Source organism: Chrysemys picta, chromosome 5 (genome assembly GCF_011386835.1).
Source record: "Chrysemys picta bellii isolate R12L10 chromosome 5, ASM1138683v2, whole genome shotgun sequence".
Taxonomy (NCBI): domain Eukaryota; kingdom Metazoa; phylum Chordata; order Testudines; family Emydidae; genus Chrysemys; species Chrysemys picta.
The window spans coordinates 144,580,909-144,600,951 of record NC_088795.1 but is presented as its reverse complement, the minus strand read 5'-3'; the positions used below and the strand labels follow the sequence as shown (position 1 = coordinate 144,600,951).

General features: G+C 59.3%; 1 protein-coding gene and 1 long non-coding RNA gene across 2 annotated transcripts; one reads left to right on the top strand and one right to left on the bottom strand.

The window, feature by feature from the left end:
• Positions 1–6,425: 6,425 nt before the first annotated feature.
• Positions 6,426–9,371, top strand: LOC135983847 (uncharacterized). The gene is made up of 3 exons (XR_010601670.1): positions 6,426–6,871; positions 7,114–7,565; positions 8,748–9,371. It is a non-coding gene; the product is annotated as an uncharacterized LOC135983847 (long non-coding RNA).
• A 2,216-nt stretch (positions 9,372–11,587) lies between these two features.
• On the bottom strand, positions 11,588–17,585 carry LOC135983846 (uncharacterized). Its single transcript, XM_065597409.1, has one exon. The coding sequence runs from the start codon at positions 16,817–16,819 to the stop codon at positions 11,906–11,908; it is 4,914 nt and encodes a 1,637-aa protein (XP_065453481.1). The 5' UTR covers positions 16,820–17,585; the 3' UTR covers positions 11,588–11,905.
• Positions 17,586–20,043: the final 2,458 nt, after the last annotated feature.

Sequence of the window (20,043 nt, the reverse complement as noted above, 5' to 3'; positions counted from 1 at the left end):
CAGATCGCTCAGTATCACAGATCTGTGTGCGTCGTTATTTACCACTCCCCCAATCATTGTCACCTGCAAACTCTGTCAGGGAGGAGTTTGTGTTTTGATAACACGGGTAAATGGCACAGGGCCGAGAAGCGATCACTGGGGCCCCCCACTGGAAACAGCCCTGCTTGGTGAGGATTCCCCAGTTACACCGAGAGGGGGTTGATATGGATGAATTGGTGCCTGGAGAAACTCCCCCATGAGCGAGCACTGACCAGGCCGGGATTGCTGCTGGGCAGAGGAGACCAATGAGGTGGGCCAGGCTGAAGCTATAAAACAGTGACTGGGCTGGAGAAGGGGGAGTGGAGCTCCTGTTCTCCCCGCCTCACAGCACACTGGAACTGGTCAGGGGAAATTCAAACTGATCACAGGAAATACTTCCCCAGGCAGCGTGTGATTAGCCTGTGGAACTCTCTGCCACAGGACGACGTCGGCACCAGCAAGGTTCTGCAAGGGGTGGGACATGTCTCCGGACAGCATGAATAGCTAGTTAGAGCTGTTGGCGCTGACAGATTCTTGCAGGAATACAGCCCCTTCTGCTGCAGGGCTTGGCCATCTCTCACGCTCAGAGGCCGGGGTGGACCTAATGTGAATGCAGCTTGTCCTACACCTGCTACTGCACAGTTCTTACATCACCTGGTGCTGGCCCCTGCCAGAGACGGGGCACTGGGCTAGATGGGCGTTGGGGCTGATCCTGTCTGGTGATGCTCTGCCTGCCCTGCCGTTCTGTGAGGTTGTGTACCTCGGGGGAACACCCTGCACCCCCATGTTCGATTGTGGGGTGTCCAGTGCAAAGTTTGTCATGGCGGGTGTCTTCGGAAGGCTCGTGATGCACTGAGCACTGTTGTTACAGTAATGTTAGAGGTTGTAATTTCATGTATATAGTTGCAAGGCTGAAAATGTGTCCTCATGGCTTAAAACAAGCCCAGGCAAAACTCTCCAGGAGCAGAGGGGCAGTTCACACCTCATCAGGGCATGGATGGGACAAACCCAGCCCAGCCTCACAGGAACAAAGGACACAGCCTGGGGGGAGGTGTTCGCTGCCCCCCCCCCCCAGCTCAGCCTGGGGGAGACGTTCCCTGGCCCAGGCTGCCCCCCCTCTCAGCTCAGCCTCGGGGGAGTTCCTGTCAGCTTGGCTCACCCTTGCCTTTGGACACCCCCCCTGAAATCACGACTTCCCTGACTATCGCTCCCTGTGTTCGAGCCCGTGTCTCCATGGAGACGTGAAAGCTGGTGACTGCACACAACACGCCTAGGCCACCACATCCCCCTCCCCTCGGTGCCCCCCACTGCCTTCCCTCCTGCCCCCCCACTGCCTTCCCTCCTGCCCCACCGGCAGCTCCCCTCACTCGCCCTGCGGGCCTCGAGGGAGCCCACCGGCAGCTTGGCCTTGGGAGCAGGGCCCAGGACCAGGGTGGGGGGCACGCCACCGGCTGGGTCTCTCAGGGGCGTCCAGCTGCGAGGCAGACGGGCCTGGGCGGACTGGGAGCTGGAGCGGCTGAATGATTTACGCCTGGGAGGGGCAGGCAGACGAGCTCAGCGCTGGGACGGGGCCTGACTGGCATGTTAATGGGGAGACAAAGGAACGATCCAGGGGAGGGGGGCTCCGCAGTAACCCCCCCCCTTCCCTGAGCCTGCCAGGAGCAGACGCAAACAAGGCGTCTGTGCAGGGCAGAGGCAGGAAACGGCGCAGACGGGGCGGGGGCCAGCAGTCGCAGAACTCCAGCTCAGCCAGCGCGCACTCAGCCCCGAGCCGGGCGCGACAGGGACCCAGGCCCCGCGGGATGTGAGACCCCAATGGGCCCTGGCTCCCCCTGGGCTGTGTGTGGGGGGGCTGCTGGGCATTTCTGCTGCAACACAGCGTGGGGGGCCGAGGGAGGACATAGTGCAACGGGATCCAGCCACCTACAGCGTCCCAGCTGGCGCTGCGCCCTGGCAGCCGGACCAGACCCTGCACCGCCTCCTCTAGGGGCCCACAGCCCTGCCCGGGGCTACAGGGAATCGCCACGCACTGCCAGCAGGATAGGGCCTATGTCACACACCTGGGCAGCCAGCAGAGGGCAGCGGTGGCATGTGCACCCCCAGGCAGGCGGCAGGGGGCACAGAGCTGTCTGAGAGATAGGCAGCCCTCGTCTCACTGCGCTGCCTTTGCTGGCACCCCACTTTCCACATGGGGCGCAAAGCTCCCCTGTGACACGGGGACACCTCAGGGTCCCCCTTGCCCGGAGGGGAAACAGCCCAGAGCCTGGCTGAGCTCACACGAGACAGGAGCACAGCGGGGAATGAGAACCCAGGAGTCCTGACTCCCAGTCCCCCCTCCCCAGCCCAGGAGTGGGGACTCCCAGCCTTGCTCTACCCAGGCTCCCCTCCCAGATTGTCACAGGGCTTGATGCTGCGCCCAGCACTCGGGGACAGCCAGTGACAGCTGCGAGGGGCGAGCGTAGGGCCACTGGGCCAGCGAGGGGCTGGGACAAGGCCCCGCCCTGTCTGGGCCTCAAGCTGCCTGTCCTGGGGGTGGGGGGGTGGTGGCAGGCCATGCAGCGTGGGGCTGGGAACACGAGGGGCAGCTGGGAAGGAGAGAGGGATGGGGCGAGAGTTGAAATTTGCTGAATAAAGAATCCCGCTTAACTGTCCTCTGCTGCTGAGTTGAGCCCAGCCTGGAAGCGAGGGGCTGGGCCCTGGGCTGGGCCCCGGGTGTGGATGCTGGAGAGGGTTGCCAACCCTCCCGGTTTCACCGGGAGTCCCCCGGAATCAGGCCCTATCTCCTGGCGGCTATTGAAGCCAAACGGGGAGATTTTAGGTGCTAAAAGTCTGGTGGCGCAGTGAGGCTAAGGCAAGTTCCCTCCCTGCCCTGGCCCCGCGCTGCAACCGTTAGCAGCCGGCGACCTTGCGGCCACACGGTATCCCTGTCCTGAGCACCTACTCCACAGCTCCCATTGATCAGGAACTGCGGCCAATGGGAGCTGTGGAGTTGGCGCTCAGGGCATGGGCAGCGCGCAGAAACCACCTCCCGCCCCGCCCTGCAGGGACATGCCGGCCGTTTCTGGGAGTGGCGCAGGGCCAGGGCAGGCAGGGAGCCTGCCTTAACCCCAGTGCGCCGCCGACCAGGAGCCACCCCAGGTAAGCACCTCCCGGCCCGAATTCACACCCCCTCCTGCACCCCAAACTCCCTCCTGGAGCCTGCACCCCTCACCCCCTCCTGCACCCAAACTCCCTCCCAGAGCTTGCACCCTGCACCGCAACCCCTTGCCCCAGGTTCAGCCTGGAGACCCTCCCATACTCCAAACCCCTTGGCTCCAGCCTGGTGAAAGTGAGTGAGCGACAGAGGGAGGGAGATGGAGTGATGGGGGGGCGCCTTGGGGCAGGGGCGTGGCCTCAGGGAAAGGGCCGGGCAGGGGTGGGGCAAGGGTGTTTGGGTTTGTGTGATTAGACAGTTGGCAACCCTAATGCTGGGCTGGGCCCCGGGTGTGTACGCTGGGCTTGGGGCTAATTCACATATCCCAAGGCTAGACGGGAGTAGGGTTGCCAGGCATCCGGTTTTCGACTGGAACGCCCAGTCGAAAAGGGACCCTGGCAGCTTGGGTCAGCAACGCCGACTGGGCCGTTAAAAGTCCCGTTGGCGGCGCAGTAGGGCCTGGGCTAAGGGAGGCTCCGCACGCTGGCCCCACCCCGAGAACCGGCTCCGCAACTCCTATTGGCTGGGAACCGTGACCAGTGGGAGCTGCAGGGATAGCACCTGCAGGCGCGAGGGCAGAGCGTGGAGTCTCCCTGGCCGCCCATGAGTCTAGGGGCTGCAGGGACCTGCCGACCGCTTCCCGGGAGCTGCAGAAAGCGACACCGGGACCCTGCACCCCGTCCCGCACCCCAACCCCCTGCTCCAGCCCGGAGTCCCCTCCCACACCCAAACTCCCTTGCACCCCCCAACACTCCAGCCCAAGCCCCTCCTTCACCCCAAAACCCTGATCCCCGGCCCCACCCCAGAGCCTGCACCCCCAGCCGGAGTCCTCACCCCCCGCTGCACCCCAACCCCCTACCCCAGCCCGGAGCCCTCTCCCGCACCCCAAACCCCTCATCCCTGACCCCACCCCGGACTCCGCACCCCTAGCTGGAGCCCTCACCCCCCTCCCACACCTCAACCCCCTGCCCCAGCTCGGTGAAAGTGAGTGAGGGTGGGCGAGAGCGAGCGACGGAGGGAGGGGGGATGGAGCAAGCTGGGGCGGGGCCTCAGGGGAAGAGGCGGGGCCTCAGGGGAAGGGGGGGGCAGGGGGTTCAGTTTTGTGCGATTAGACAGTTGACAACCCTGGAAGGGAACATGGTGAACATCTAGTCTGACCTGGCTAACACAGGCCATGGGCTCCTGCGTGAACTATAGCCGATCTCTTAGATGAACAGCCAGTCTCGATTTCAAACTCAGCAGGGACAGCGAATCCCCCACATCCATTGGTGAATTGTCCCATGGTTCATTCCCCTACACTTTACTTCCAGTCTGCCTTTGTCCAGTGTCAACATCCAGCCTTTGGATAACATTCAACCTTCCTCTGCAAGACGGAAGAGCCCTCCACTATCACATTTCTGTTCCCCAGGGAGGTACTTACAGACTGGGATCAAGTCACCCCTGAACCTTCTTCTTAACCAAACAGCCTGAGCTCCCTGCATCTGTCAGTACTCAGCAGGTTTTCCAATCCTGTGATCATTCTCCTGGCTCCTCTCTGACCCCTCTCCAATTTATCAACATTCTTCTTGAATTGTGGGCACCAGACCTGGATGCTGTATTCCAGCCGTGCTCGCACCAGCACCAAATACCAAGGTAATACTGTTATCCTAATAACATCCCTACGGCAGAGTGCAAGGGGCTGTCCAGCAGTGAGTCGGTGTACCCCAACTCACTAGTGTTATAATCTGTATCCAAAAGGTGTCATAGAAGATCATAGGTTTCAGAGTAGAAGCCGTGTTAGTCTGTATCCGCAAAAAGAACAGGAGTACTTGTGGCACCTTAGAGACTAACAAATTTATTAGAGCATAAGCTTTCGTGGACTACAGCCCACTTCTTCGGATGCATATAGGAAGATCATAGAATATCAGGGTTGGAAGGGACCTCAGGAGGCATCTAGTCCAACCCCCTGCTCACAGCAGGACCAACCACAACTAAATCATCCCAGCCAGGGCTTTGTCAAGCTGGGCCTTAAAAACCTCTTAAGGAAGGAGATTCCACCACCTCCCTAGAGAACCCATTCCAGTGCCTCACTACCCTCCTAGTGAAATAGTGTTTCCTAATATCCAACCTAGACCTCCCCCACTGCAACTTGAGACCATTACTCCTTGTTCTGTCATCTGCCACCACTGAGAACAGCCGAGCTCCATCCTCTTTGGAACCCCCCTTCAGGTAGTTGAAGGGTGCTATCAAATCCCCCCTCACTCGTCTCTTCTGCAGACTAAATAAGCCCAGTTCCCTCAGCCTCTCCTCGTAAGTCATGTGCCCCAGCCCCCTAATCATTTCGTTGCCCTCCGCTGGACTCTCTCCAGTTTGTCCACATCCTTTCTGTAGTGGGGGACAAAACCTAGACGCAATACTCCAGATGTGGCCTCACCAGTGCCGAATAGAGGGGAATAATAATAAAGTCCCTCGATCTGCTGGCAATGCCCCTACTTATACAGCCCAAAATGCCATTAGCCTTCTTGGCAACAAGAGCACACTGTTGACTCATATTCAGCTTCCCATCCACTGTAACCCCTAGGTCCTTTTCTGCAGAACTGCTACCTAGCCATTCGGTCCCTAGTCTGTAGCAGTGCATGGGATTCTTTCTTCCTAAATGCAGGAATCTGCACTTGTCCTTGTTGAACCTCATCAGATTTCTTTTGGCCCAATTCTCCAATTTGTCTAGGTCCCTGTGTACCCTATCCCTACCCTCCAGCATATCTACCTCTCCCCCCAGCTTAGTGTCATCCGCGAACTTGCTGAGGGTGCAATTCATCCCATCATCCGAATCATTAATAAAGATGTTGAACAAAACCGGCCCCAGGACCGACCCTTGGGGCACTCCACTTGAAACCGGCTGCCAACTAGACATGGAGCCATTGATCACTACCCATTGAGCCTGACGATCTAGCCAGCTTTCTATCCACCTTACAGTCCATTCATCCAGCCCATACTTCTTTAACTTGCTGGCAAGAATACTGTGGGAGACAGTATCAAAAGCTTTGCTAAAGTCAAGATATATCACAGTGTAGTGGGGTGATTGCTCCGCTCCTGCCCTGAAGGGTTTAAAACAGCCCTGGGGGAAGGTTGTGGCTGGGAGCTGCTAAGCTGGGCCACACCCCAATCAGGCCTCAGCTGGCCCTATATAAAAAGGCTGTGAGCCAGAGGCCAAGAGTCTCTCTCTGCCTTCAGAGGGAGAAGGGCCTGGCTGCAATGAGCTAGACACAGTGTACCTGAGTGGAGCAGGGCTGGGGACAGGCTGGGGCGCCCCAGGCTGCGGCCTAGTAGGAGGCCAACAGGTACTGGGGGTTGCAGAGGGCAGCCCAGGGCTAGGCCAAGGCAGCAGGTCCAAACCCAGCCTTGCCTGTGATGAGTGGCCTATACTGCAGTCTGCCCCAGGGAGCGGGGGCTAGTTGGCGACTGGCAGTGGCCTTATTCTGAGGCGAGGTAGGGCTAGCGGGTGGGGGTTCCATGGGGAGGGGAGACCCTAGTACTGAGGGGTGTACTGCCAGGGGGCAGCACCCCAGATAAAAGGGTCTGGGAGGGACACGGAGGACAGGTGGACCACTGGCCTGCAGAGGGCGCTCTGGAGCTGGAAGAGCTAGTTCCCGGAAGTAACCAGCAGGAGGCGCCGCGGGGGTGAGTCTGCCCCTCTACACACATCCACTGCTTCCCCATATCCACAGAGCCAGTTATCTCCTCAGAGAAGGCAATGGGGTTGGTCAGGCCTGACTTGCCCTGCGTGAATCCAGGTTGACTGTGTCGTGGGATATGCCATCGGAGAGCTAGTAACTCACTGCTCAGTAACATGCTCGTGCGATGATGTACATAAAGGATCATGCAAATGTGCTGAAATGATAACGAAACTGTGTTTAAACCAGGCAGGTCAGGGGCCGCCGACAAACCGGTTGTCTCCAGACAAGAGAAAAAGGCCTGGCCAGCCCCTCAAACCAGGGGTGGCCCAAATCCCTGGGATATTCATTTGTAAGGGAGGCTGCAGGAAGAAATCGTTTGCATTGTGAAAATCACCAGCAGGGAGAAAACTGCTACCCCACCCAGCCTGGCGTCCACACCCAGCCGGGAAAAGGAACTGTACGTGAGGATTCATTTCAGAGAGACCTTTCAAAGGTTTACTGGACTATGAAGAGGGGGAGCGAACTGCTAAGTTATCCTTCCTTCACTTCACCCCGGGAGACAAGGAAAAGCAGCACCCTGGCCTTGCACTCTGGGGGCAGCCTGACCAAGAGCTAGTCAGCCATTGCTGGGAAAGGACGAACTGGAGCCGGGACACTGGATGGGGAGGGCTCTCAGTTACTACAGGCTTCTTGCCCAGGTGTCTGGCTGGTGGGTCTTGCCCACATGCTCAGGGTCTAACTGGTCGCCGTAGGTGGGGTCGGGACAGAATTTCCCCCCAGGTCAGATTGGCAGAGACGCTGGGGGGTTTCACCTTCCTCCTGCAGCATGGGGCATGGGTCACTTGCAGGTTTAAATGGAGGATTCTCTGTAACTCAGTCTTTAACTCATGATTTGAGGACTTCAGTGACTCAGCCGGAGCTTAGGGGTCTGTTACGGGGGGGGCAGGTTTGGGCTGGCAGAGCCCTGAGGAGTTTGCCTTCGCACCAGGGAGTCCTCCCACAGCATAGGTGCAGCAAAGCTCTCACTGGCTGAGGCTGAGGGATAGCAGGGGATCTCCCAGCTCTGGGTTTCCCCAGCAGCAGTCACACATCTAACCTCCCTACTCCTACAGAAGATCCCTGTTCATACAGCCTCTTTGGCCACCGCATCACGCTGTGAGCTCATGTTCAGCTGATTATCCATAAGGCCATGAGTCTGTCACAGAAGTCACGGATTCCATGACTTTCCGGGACCTCTGTGACTTCTGCAGCAGCCACTGTGGGTGGCCCAGGAGCTGCCCAAGATGCTCGGGCAACCCCTGGGCCAGCTGCACCAGCCACTGCTGGGGCAGTCTCGGGCTGCCATGTCCCCCAACTCCCCAGCAGCAGCGGGGTTCTCTGGCCACCATGCCCCTGCCAGCAGCAGCGGGGGGTCCTGGGCTGCTGCCCCCTCCAGCACCAGCAGGGGTCCTGGGCTGCATGCTGCCCCCACCCCCCCCAGAACACCCGCGGCATCCCCAGGCTGCCCCCTGCCCGAGAGCACCCAGGGGTATATAGTACAAGTCATGGATAGGTCACGGGCCGTGAATTTTTGTTTACTGCCCATGACCTGTGCATGACTTTTACTAAAAATACCCATGATTAAAATGTAGCCTTAGTCATCCACCACGACCCCCAAGTCTTTCAGTCATTGCTTCCCAGGCTAGAACCCCGTAAGCACGGCTACATTCGCTGTTCCTACATTTAGTTGTATTAAAACACATATTAGGCTTTATTGTTTGCTTGTGTCTGGTTTACCAAGCAATCCAGATCGCTCTGTATCAGTGACCTGCCCTCTTCACTCCCCCAATTTTTGTGTTCTATGCAAATTTTACCAGCAATGATGTTATGTTTTCTTCCAGGTCGTTAAGAAACATGTTGAAAAGCATTGGGCCAAGAACCGATTCCGGTGGGAGCTCCCTGGAAACACCCGTTCGATGATCATTCCCCATTTACAGTCACACTTGGCACCTCTCCACTAGCCAGCTTTTAATCCAGCTCATGTGTGCCATGTGAACTCAGTATCTTGTTAGTTTATTAATAAAAATGTTGTGTGAAACCCCTAACAGAACTCTACATATTACATCACCCTTTAGCAACCAAATCTATAATCTCATCAAAGAGAGAGATCAAATTCGTTTTGACAGGATCTATTTTCCATAAACCCATGTGGATTGGTATTACTTATATTACCCTCCTTCAATTCTTTATTAATCGAATCCCATATCAGCCACTCCATTGTCTTGCTCAGGATAGATGTCAGACTCACAGGCCTATAATTACCCAGATCATTCCACTGACCCTTTTAAAATATTGGTACAACGTTACCTTTCTTCCAGTACTTCCCCAGTGTTCCACGACATATTGAAAACCAGTATTAATGGGCCAGCCAGCTCCTCAGCCAGCTCTTTTAAAACTCTTGGATGCAAGTTATCCAGACCTGCTGATTTAACAATATCCAACTTTAGTAGCTGCGGTTTAACATCCTCCTGAGATACGAATAGAATGGAAAGTGTGCAAACTGGGCAGGAGCCCCCGAGTGTGTACGCTGGGTGGTGGCTTGAGTGAGTTCACATGGCAGTGTGAATGTGTCCACACGTGTGTGTGAGCACATTTTCACATTTCTCTCTCGTGCAGGCTCCTCTGTGCCCCACCGTGACCTGAAGCCCTGCTCCCCATGCTCTGCTGGCAGGCTGCTCCACAACAACTGTCACCGTGCGAGGGGGCCCTGGGTCTTGGCTCCCAGCTCGCTGCCCGCCTACGGCAGCATGCGCTGGGGGAGCAGCGCGTTCCAGCTCCCCTGTTCTATGCCTTTGCTGGATCACTGCCCTTCAGCACAGAGCTGGCTCATTGATCGGCATTGATCCCAGCCTCCAGAGCGCACCCAACCCAGCCTGTGCGATCCCGCCTGGCCACCACCCAGAGGGGACAGCCAGGGGCTCCCACAGGACACGGTCACCTTCACCCCACAGCTTCCCCGGCCAAGAGTAAGGTGCCAGGAGGGGGCACAGCACCCATAGACCAGCTCTACCAGCCAGGGTGGGACTCTGGATCGACTGCCCGCTCAGCTGGGCCAGGCCAGGTGGGTACACAGAGGGCAGCCTTCAGGGAAAAGCCAAGTGGTGCAGGGTGGCGGGCAGACGCGCTGCGGCGATCGGCATCGCCGTGTGCCACCCATCCTCAGGCGCACTGCAGGGCGCCCGGAGCAGGAGGAAGAGGTTGCACGTGCCCTGCTGCCCATCCACACACAGGGGTCAGACCCTGCCCTGAGCTGACCATGGCACATTAGGGGTGTGTGTGGGGGGGGATTCGGCCCTGAGTGTCTCTGCCAGGCCCCAGCATCACCCACTGAGATGGGGGAGGGGACAGATCTGGAGATGGCTTGTCCCAGGGCAGGGATGGCCGCTTCCCTTAGACAGAGGGAACCCCGTGCCCTGGGGGGAACGGGTGGGCTGGACTCTGCTTCCTGCAGGCCTCTGCTTCCCACCCCCTTTCTCCCCTCCACAGCCAGCCAGGGGAAGCACCTGCCTAGGCCCAGCCTAGCTATCCGATTCTGCCAAACGCTGCAGAGCTCATGGCGTGGGGACACTGCAGAGCACGCAGCTGGCTGGGGGAGCCGGCCCCAGCGTCGGCTTCCTATGAGCCACATCCTAAACCTGCCCAGCAGGTTCCCCCATCACACCCCCTGCAGAGATGGGGGATCCCAATCCCATCGTTCCCTTGCCTGGCAGGTCCCCCAGTATCCTGCCGCCCGGCCATTATTAAAGGGCTGCCCCTTACCGTGAAGGACAAGCATCAGTGGGGATCTCAGGACAGCTCCACTGAGGGGCAGCCAGGGCCTGGGACCCACTGGGAGAGCAGAGGCCGGCTAGCCAGGACAGCCAGGTCCAGCAGCGCAGGGGTGGGCAAACTTTTTGGCCTGATGGACACATCGGAGTATGGAAATTGTATGGCGGGCCATGAATGCTCACGAAATTGGGGGTAGGGGTGCGGGAGGGGGTGAGGGCTCTGGCTGGGGGTGCGGGCTCTGGGCTGGAGCCAGAAATTAGGAGTTCAGGGTGTGGGAGGGGGCTCCGGGCTGGGGCAGGGGGTTGGGGCACGGGGTGGTATGAGGGCTCTGGCTGGAGGTGCAGGCTCTGGGGTGGGGCCGGGATGAGGGGTTTGGGGTACAAGAGGGGGCTCCAGGCTGGGATGAAGGGGTTCAGAGGGCAGGCGGGGGATAAGGGCTATGGCAGGGGATTGGGGAGCGGGGGCGGGCTCAGGGGTGCAGGCTCTGGGCAGCACTTACCCCAAGCAGCTCCCGGAAGCATGCTCCCTCTCCAGCTCCTACGTGGAGGCGCGGCCAGGCGGCTCTGCGCATTGCCCCATCCGCAGGTGCTGCCCCCGCAGCTCCCATTGGCCAGGAACCACGGCCAATGGGAGCTGGGGGGGGGGCCTGCGGACCGGGCAGAGCCGCCTGCCCACACCTCCGCTTACTACGTAGGAGCCGGAAGGGGGTTATGCCGACTGCTTCCCGGGAGCCGTGTGGGGCAGGGGCTGGACCTCGAGGGCCGGATTAAAAGGTCTGATGGGCCGGATGTGGCCCGCGGGCTGTAGTTTGCCCACCCCTGCATCCGCGTTAAGAGCCAGTGTTGCGGATTGTGGGGGAGTTAGGGCCCTGCACCCCTCTTCCCGAGATTCACTGCGACTCTCAGCCAACCAGTAAAGCAGAAGGTTTATTTAAGGACAGGAACACAGTCTCAAGCAGAGCGTGTAGGTACGACCAGACCCCCTCAATTAGGTCCCTCTGGGAGGTTCAGGGAGCTTAGACCCCAGCTTGGGGTTCCCTGCGTTGCACCACCCAGCCCCAACCGAAAACTAAACTCCCAACTCCTCCCGCTGCTCCTCTCCTTTGTTCAGTCTCCCGGGCAGAAGGTGTTAATTCTCCCCACCCCCGTTCCTGGCTCAGGTTACAGCTCAGGTAGCTTCCTTCAAGGGAAGTCCCACATCCCCACTCCAACCCCCCTGCAACATTCCCAGGTCAAATCTGCCCTGCTCCCTGCTCCGTCACATCTCTCCCCCCTTCGAGACTGAACTGAGCGGGGTCACTCTGACCAGTGACCTGGGGAAGTTCAGGGCTCCCTCTCCGGGACAATGCGTCCGCTATCAGGTTGTCACGTCCCTTCACATGGACCACGTCCATGTCATAATCCTGCAGGAGCAGGCTCCATCTCAGGAGCTTGGCGTTGGCTCCTTTCATCTGGTGCAGCCAGGTCAGGGGAGAGTGGTCGGTGTGCACGGTGAAGTGACGCCCAAAGAGATATGGCTCTAGTTTCTTGAGGGCCCACACCATGGCCAGGCATTCCTTCTCGATGGCCGCGTAGTTCTGCTCCCGGGGTAGTAACTTCTTGCTCAGGTACACGATGGGGTGTCTCTCCCCCTTTTCATCCTCCTGCATTAACACCGCCCCCAGTCCTGTGTCTGAGGCGTCGGTGAACACCATAAAGGGCTTGTCAAAGTCTGGGTTTGCCAGAACTGGGCCACTGACCAGAGCCTCCTTCAGCGCCCGGAGAGCCTCCTGGCACTCCTCGGTCCAGACCACTTTGTCTGGCTTCCCCTTCTTGCACAGCTCAGTGATGGGGGCGGCTATGGCGCTAAAGTGGGGCACGAACCTCCGATAGTATCCTGCCATCCCAATAAAGGCTTGGACCTGCTTTTTGGTTTGAGGAGCGGGCCAGTCTCTGATCACCTCCACTTTGGCTGGTTCCGGCTTTAGGCAGCCGCTTCCCACCCGGTGGCCTAGGTAGGATACCTCAGCCATCCCCACCTTGCACTTCTCCGGTTTTACGGTCAGCCCAGCCTTCTGGAGTCGGTCCAGCACTTGTCTAACCTGGGATATGTGGTCCTCCCAGGTCTGGCTAAAGACACAGATGTCATCGATATACGCCACGGCAAAACTCTCCATCCCCCTCAGTAGCTGATCCACCAGGCGCTGGAAGGTGGCCGGCGCTCCCTTGAGGCCGAAGGGCAGGGTCAGGAACTCATAGAGCCCCAGAGGGGTGACAAAGGCCGATTTCAGCCTGGCATCTGCATCCAGCGGCACTTGCCAGTAGCCCTTTGTAAGATCCATGGTGGTAAGGTACCGAGCACCTCCCAGCTTGTCTAGGAGCTCGTCCGGCCTGGGCATGGGGTAGGCATCGGCTACAGTGATGGCGTTGAGCTTCCGATAGTCCACACAGAACCGGATCGACCCGTCCTTTTTGGGGACCAGCACCACCGGCGAGGCCCAAGGGCTGGAAGACGGCTGGATCACCCCCAAAGCCAGCATGTCATTGACCTCTCTTTCCAGGTCCTGAGCAGTTTTCCCTGTGGCTCGGAAGGGGGAGCATTTTATAGGCGGGTGCGATCCTGTCTGCACCCGGTGGACAGTCAGATTAGTGCGTCCAGGCTGGTTGGAAAACAGCTGCTGGTACAGATGCAGCACCCCTCCGATCTCAGCTCGCTGGGCAGGGGTTAGCCGATCAGAGAGGGGAATTGCTTCCAGGGGGAAGCCAACTCTTGTCCCAGGGAATAGATCTACTAAAGGGTCATCTCCCTGCCCCTCCCACTGTCCACACACGGCCAATACCATATTCCCCCTGTCATAATATGGCTTCATCATATTCACATGGTACACCCGGTGGTGGTGTGCCCGGTTCGACAGCTCCACCACATAGTTTACCTCGTTTAGTTGCTTGACAACCTTGAAGGGCCCTTCCCAGGCGGCCTGGAGTTTGTTTTTCCTCACGGGTATGAGGACCATCACCTGATCCCCAGTGGCGAAGGCGCGGGCCCGTGCTGTGCGGTCATACCAGACCTTCTGCTTCCTCTGGGCTCTGGCCAGATTCTCCCTGGCCAGGCCCATGAACTCGGCAAGTCGTTCCCGGAAGGTCAGGACATACTCCACCACCGACTCTCCGTCAGGAGTGGCCTTCCCCTCCCATTCGTCTCTCATCAGGTCCAGGGGCCCCCTTACCCGCCTTCCATATAGCAGTTCGAAAGGCGAAAACCCGGTAGACTCCTGGGGTACCTCCCTGTACGCAAACAGCAGGTGAGGTAAGTACTTGTCCCAGTCCTGCGGGTGCTGATTCATAAATGTTTTCAGCATCATTTTTAGCGTCCCATTGAACCTCTCCACCAGCCCGTTGGATTGGGGGTGATATGCTGAGGCCCAGTTGTGCCGGACCCCACATCTCTCCCACAAGCACCGGAGTAGGGCCGACATGAAGTTGGACCCTTGGTCCGTCAAGACTTCCTTGGGGAACCCCACTCGGCTGAAAATGGTCAGCAGCGCATCCGCCACAGTGTCTGCTTCAATGGACGATAAGGGCACTGCCTCGGGGTAGCGGGTGGCGAAATCTACCACCACCAGGATGTATTTCTTCCCAGACCGGGTCGTCTTGCTGAGAGGTCCCACTATGTCCATGGCCACCTTCTGGAAAGGCTCCTCTATGATGGGCAAAGGTCTCAATGCTGCCTTCCCCTTGTCCCGGGCCTTCCCCACCCTCTGGCAGGGGTCACAGGATCGGCAGTACTGCCGGACGTTGGTGAAGACCCCGGGCCAGTAAAAGTTCTGTAGCAGCCTCTGCCTGGTGCGCCGGATCCCCTGGTGCCCTGCGAGAGGGATGTCATGGGCCAGGTACAGTAGCTTGTGGCGAAACTTCTGGGGAACCACCAGCTGCCTCCTGATCCCCCACGACTCCACTTCCCCCGGGGGAGCCCACTCTCGGTACAGGAACCCCTTCTCCCACAGGAACCTCTCCTTGCATCCTCTCCTCATGGTCTGTCCCACACTGAGGTCAGCCAGGCCCCTTAGCTTCCGCAGGGAGGGGTCCTTCTGCAACTCGGCCTGGAACTCGGCGGCTGAGGAAGGGATGGGGACCTGCTCCCTCTCGTCGGCTGGGTCGGAAGCCCCAGCCACCCCGCGGCCTGTCCTTGGGTGTTCCCTCCCCACCCGGGAAGGGTTCGGTGCCTCCGGTGGGACATCCTTCCCAAGGTCAGGGCGTAGTGCCCCTCGCCGGCTCTGGCTACGGGTCACGACTAAGGCGGTCTGGGGGCTGCTTGGCCAGTCCTCTAGGTCCCCCCCCATCAACACCTCAGTGGGCAAATGGTGGTGCACTCCCACGTCCTTGGGGCCCTCCTTGGCCCCCCATTTCAGGTGTACCCTCGCTACGGGAACCTTAAATGGGGTCCCGCCCACCCCGGTCAGGGTCAGGAAGGTGTTGGGCACCACCCGATCTGGGGCCACCACCTCGGGCCGGGCCAGTGTCACCTCTGCGCCAGTGTCCCAGTATCCATAAACTTTCTTCCCATCCACCTCCAGGGGAACAAGGCACTCGCTCCGCAGGGACAGCCCCGCGCCAACCCTGTAAACGGAGAACTTTGAATCCGGAGCATCTGGCCCTCCAGAGAAGCTGGCCGGGGGCCCTTCTCTCTCTTGAGCAGTTGATAAGCTGCCAGCCCCTCTTGCGTGGGAAGCCTGCCCCTCGTCCGTCTGGGCCTCTACCAAGTTAACCCGGTGCGGGTTCGGTCTGCTCAGTCTGTCCTTGAGCTTGGGGCACTGGGCCCGAACGTGGCCTCTTCGGCCGCAGTAATAGCAGCTCAGGTCCCGTGGGTCCCCTCGAGCCGGTCGGTTGTCCCTGATGCTGGGCCTTCCCCGTGGGAGGGGATTCCCCATATTCCCCCTTTGGGAGGTCCCAGGGTGACTCTCTCTCTGCATCGCGGCGGGCCTGTTCCTTTGGGGCTCCTCCCTGCCACCCCCTGTCCGGCTCTTTACAAACTCATCAGCCAGCTGCCCGGCGTGTCGCGGGTTCTCTGGCTTTCTGTCCACCAACCACAGCCTCAGGTCGGATGGGCACCGCCCATACAGTTGCTCCAGTACCAGCAGTTTAATCAGGTCCTCCTTCGTCTGGGCCCCACCAGCCCACTTGCTGGCGTATCTTTCCATGCGGACGGCTAGTTGCAAATAGGAGATCTCAGGGGTTTTATCTTGACTCCGGAACCTTTCCCGGTACATCTCAGGAGTCAGCCCAAACTCTCGTAGCAGGGCCTTTTTGAATAGTTCGTAGTCCCCTTTCCCTGCCTCTCCCAGTTGGCGGTACAATGCCACGGATTTGGGGTCCAGTAAGGGGGTAAGGACCCGGAGTCTGTCCGCGGGATCCACCCGGTGCAGCTCGCAGGCCGTCTCAAAGGCCTCCAGGAAGTCATCCATGTCCTCCCCCTCCTTGTATGGGGCCATGATGCACTTATCAAAGCTCCGTGCAGTCCTGGGTCCCCCCTCACTCACCGCAGCCGGGGGTTCGCTGCCCTTCAATCTCGCCAGTTCCAGGTCATGCTGACGCTGTCTCTCATTCTCCTGTCTCTGTCTCTCTTTCTCCTCCCGTTCACGCTGATGCTGTCTCTCTTTCTCCTCCCGTTCACGCTGATGCTGTCTCTCATTCTCCTCCCGTTCATGCTGTCTCTGTCTCTCTTCATGCTGTCTCTGTTGTTCACGATCCTCCAGCTCTCTCAGTTTTAGCTCTTTCTCCCATTCCAGCCAATTCCGCTCCCCGGATGCCGAACGTTGCCGGGAGGATCCTCTGCTGGCCGGCGGGCTTCGCCGGGGGGACCCCCTGCTGGCCGGGGGGGTCACGGCGCCTTCGGTATTTGCTGGGCTCCTCCCCACCCTTCCCCTAGGCATAGGAAGGAGGGGTCTCGGGAAGCCCTCAGCAGCCGGCTGACCACTCCCAGCTGGGACAGACACTGGTGCCTGCGCTGCATTTGCCAGGCTGCTTCCCTGAGACACAGGGATCAGTTCATTCGCGCGATCTTCCGCCTCCAGCTGGGCAATGAGCTGTTCTTTGGTGAGCCTCCCAATGCGCAGCCGCCTCTGCTTGCACAGCTCCACCAGGTCGCTCTTAAGCCGCTTGGCATACATCTTCCTGCTGGCCACTCACCGGCCTGTGTGCTCACAGCTCCCCACAGTTCCCAGGGGGCCCCCTAGTGTGCCAGCCCTTCTCGAGGTCACCACCTCTCTGCCAGGGTCGAGCTGCAGACTCCTCCGCCCCTGGGACCACTCGCTGCGATCCCCCCGGGGGACCCTGTTACTGCAAAAGTCCTTCTCGCTGGTCACACACTCCCAGGGGTAATAACCGTCTCTCTCTCACTCTTCAGCACGCCTGGTCCCCGTCAATCCCCCTTCGTTTTACTGCTCCCCAGTCACTTACTGCAGGAAGCGCCGTCCACGGGGTGCAGTAGATCCCGCCGCTGCCACCAGTTGTTGCGGATTGTGGGGGAGTTAGGGCCCTGCACCCCTCTTCCCGAGATTCACTGCGACTCTCAGCCAACCAGTAAAGCAGAAGGTTTATTTAAGGACAGGAACACAGTCTCAAGCAGAGCGTGTAGGTACGACCAGACCCCCTCAATTAGGTCCCTCTGGGAGGTTCAGGGAGCTTAGACCCCAGCTTGGGGTTCCCTGCGTTGCACCACCCAGCCCCAACCGAAAACTAAACTCCCAACTCCTCCCGCTGCTCCTCTCCTTTGTTCAGTCTCCCGGGCAGAAGGTGTTAATTCTCCCCACCCCCGTTCCTGGCTCAGGTTACAGCTCAGGTAGCTTCCTTCAAGGGAAGTCCCACATCCCCACTCCAACCCCCCTGCAACATTCCCAGGTCAAATCTGCCCTGCTCCCTGCTCCGTCACAGCCAGCAACTAGCGACCTGAGCCAGCCCAGACAGGGAGCCACAGACCCCTTCGTCTGCTCTGCAAACCAGCCTCAGAGCTCCACATACAGCCCCCAGGCCCGGCCGGCCCCTCGCCTGATCTCGGGGGAGCCAGAACGGCTACGGTGGGGCTAGGGCCCCACGGCACAGACAGGCCCCCCCCCGAGAGCCCTCCCAGAGAGGAGGCCTGAGAGAAAGGTCCCCAGCCCAATGGGGAGATGCAGAGTAGTGGCTGCAGGCTCCCAGGGAAGATTAAAGTCTAAGCCGAACCCTACAGCATCTTCCCCCCTCTCCCCCCTGCTTAGGAACTGGCGTGTTGTGTGTCTCTCCCCCCCCCCCCCCCCACTGAGTGCGGCATCTCTTGGGTGGAGTTCACCTTCCTTCTCCACCCCACGTCTCCCTATGCAATTACTACAGGCCTTGGACCCTCTAACAGAGAATGGGGCCACCCAGAATGTCTCCCCTCCACCTAGGGTGACCAGACAGCAAGTGTGGAAAATCGGGATGGGGATGGGGGGTAATAGGAGCCCATATAAGAAAAAGACCCCAAAATTGGGACTGTCCCTATAAAATCGGGACATCTGGTCACCCCCTCCTCCCCCCGCCCCAGCTTCCTGCAGAGATCCTGTCTCGGGCGTGGGGGGACTTGGTGCACTGGGTCCCTGAGTTCGCAGTGTTCTAGTGCGGAGCTGCCCCTCCTTTGCTGGGGCCCTTGTCTCCCCCCCTCGCCCCGGCGGTTTGGCTCAGTGGGGCAGCCTGTGTGGCCGGGGCCCCACGGCAGCAGCACAGCGAGTGACCATGCGCAGGCCCAGTAGACCGCTCGTGGCTCGGTTCGGCTGCAGCCAGGTGCCTGGTGGGTTCCGCAGTTCCCTTGGCTGATCCCCCGTGGGCCCATTGTGCTGGATTAGGGGCAGGGTGGGGCCCGTGTGCTGAGCTGGCGGCTGCAGCCATTGTCCCAGACGGGCCGCGTTTCTGCCAACACAGTGAGATCCACAAGGTTCTGCTTCATCATCAGCAGCCGCTCCCTGACCCCAGGGTGCCGGGGCGGTAAGGGGGGGTTATTGTCCTGGGCGGAGAGGGGGAGCTGGGCACACGGCCGTCCAGCTCGGAAATGGGTTCCGTGTTCCTCGTCTCTCAGGGACTCCCGAGTAAACGTGCTCTGTGTCCTGCGCCCCATGGTCTGCCAGCCAAGCCTCTTCCCACTGGGGCGCTGAGGGTGGGGGGCTGCATGGCTGGTGCACAATGGAGGCTGGGGGAGGCTAAGCCTGGGGTGGGGGCAGTGGGGTACTATCGCACAGGGGCAAAGCCGGGGGGGGGAAGGGGCAGAATGGGGCGGGGCTTTGCGTGGAACAGGGGTGGGGCCAGGGGAAGGGGCAAAGTGGTGTGGGGGCCGTGGGTGGAAGGGGTAGAACGGGGGAGGGGCTCCAGGCTCTGGCCAGGGTGCTGGTGCTGACAGCTGGACCCGGGTTGGGGCCACATGGGGGGCTGAGAGCAGGGGCGGGGCCTCAGCCTGAAGAGGCAGGATCGGGGTCTAGCCTCCCTAAGGGGACGCTTCACCTGCCACCCATGGGGGGCTGATGCCTTTCCCAGGGCTGCCTTGGTTTCTGCAGGGCCCGCAGGACAAAAATCTGTCCTGGTGTATTAAGGTCGCCAGAGGCGTCTGGGCCCCTGCAGACCAGGAAGGGCCATTTCTAGAAATACTCGCCAGGGAAATGTCCTGTGACTTCCCAAGGTCAGTAGCAGAACCAGAGCCCTGACTCCCAGCCCCCCCTCTAACCATTAGTCTCTCCGCTCCCCCTGGCAGCAGGAATAGAGACCAGGAGTCCTGACTCCCAGCCCCTGCTCTAACCACTCCACCTCACTCCTCCCACACGGCTGGCAAAAACAGCCCGGAGCCCTGACTCCTCTGCTGTGACCACTTGGCTACACTCCCTTCAATGACAGGTTTCAGAGCAGCAGCCGTGTTAGTCTGTATCCGCAAAAAGAACAGGAGTACTTGTGGCACCTTCGAGACTAACACATTTATTAGAGCATAAGCTTTCGTGGACTACAGCCCACTTCTTCGGATGCATACAGAGTGAAATAAATATTGAGGAGATATATATACACACATACAGAGAGCATAAACAGGTGGGAGTTGTCTTACCAACTCTGAGAGGCCAATTAAGTAAGAGAAAAAAAAATTTGAAGCGATAATCAAGCTAGCCCAGTACAGACAGATTGATAAGAAGTGTGAGGATACTTACAAGGGGAGATAGAGTCAATGTTTGTAATGGCTCAGCCATTCCCAGTCCTTATTCAATCCTGAGTTGATTGTGTCTAGTTTGCATATCAATTCCAGCTCAGCAGTCTCTCCTTGGAGTCTGTTTCAGGAAAATACAGGAATGCCGCAGAGAAACCCCAGAGCTTGACCCTAAATAGCTCACCTGGCTCCCTAAGGGGT

What these genes read in the sequence shown, in the direction of transcription:
- LOC135983846 (XM_065597409.1), bottom strand. Translation starts at nt 16,819, where the DNA reads ATGTATGCCAAGCGGCTTAAGAGCGACCTGGTGGAGCTGTGCAAGCAG.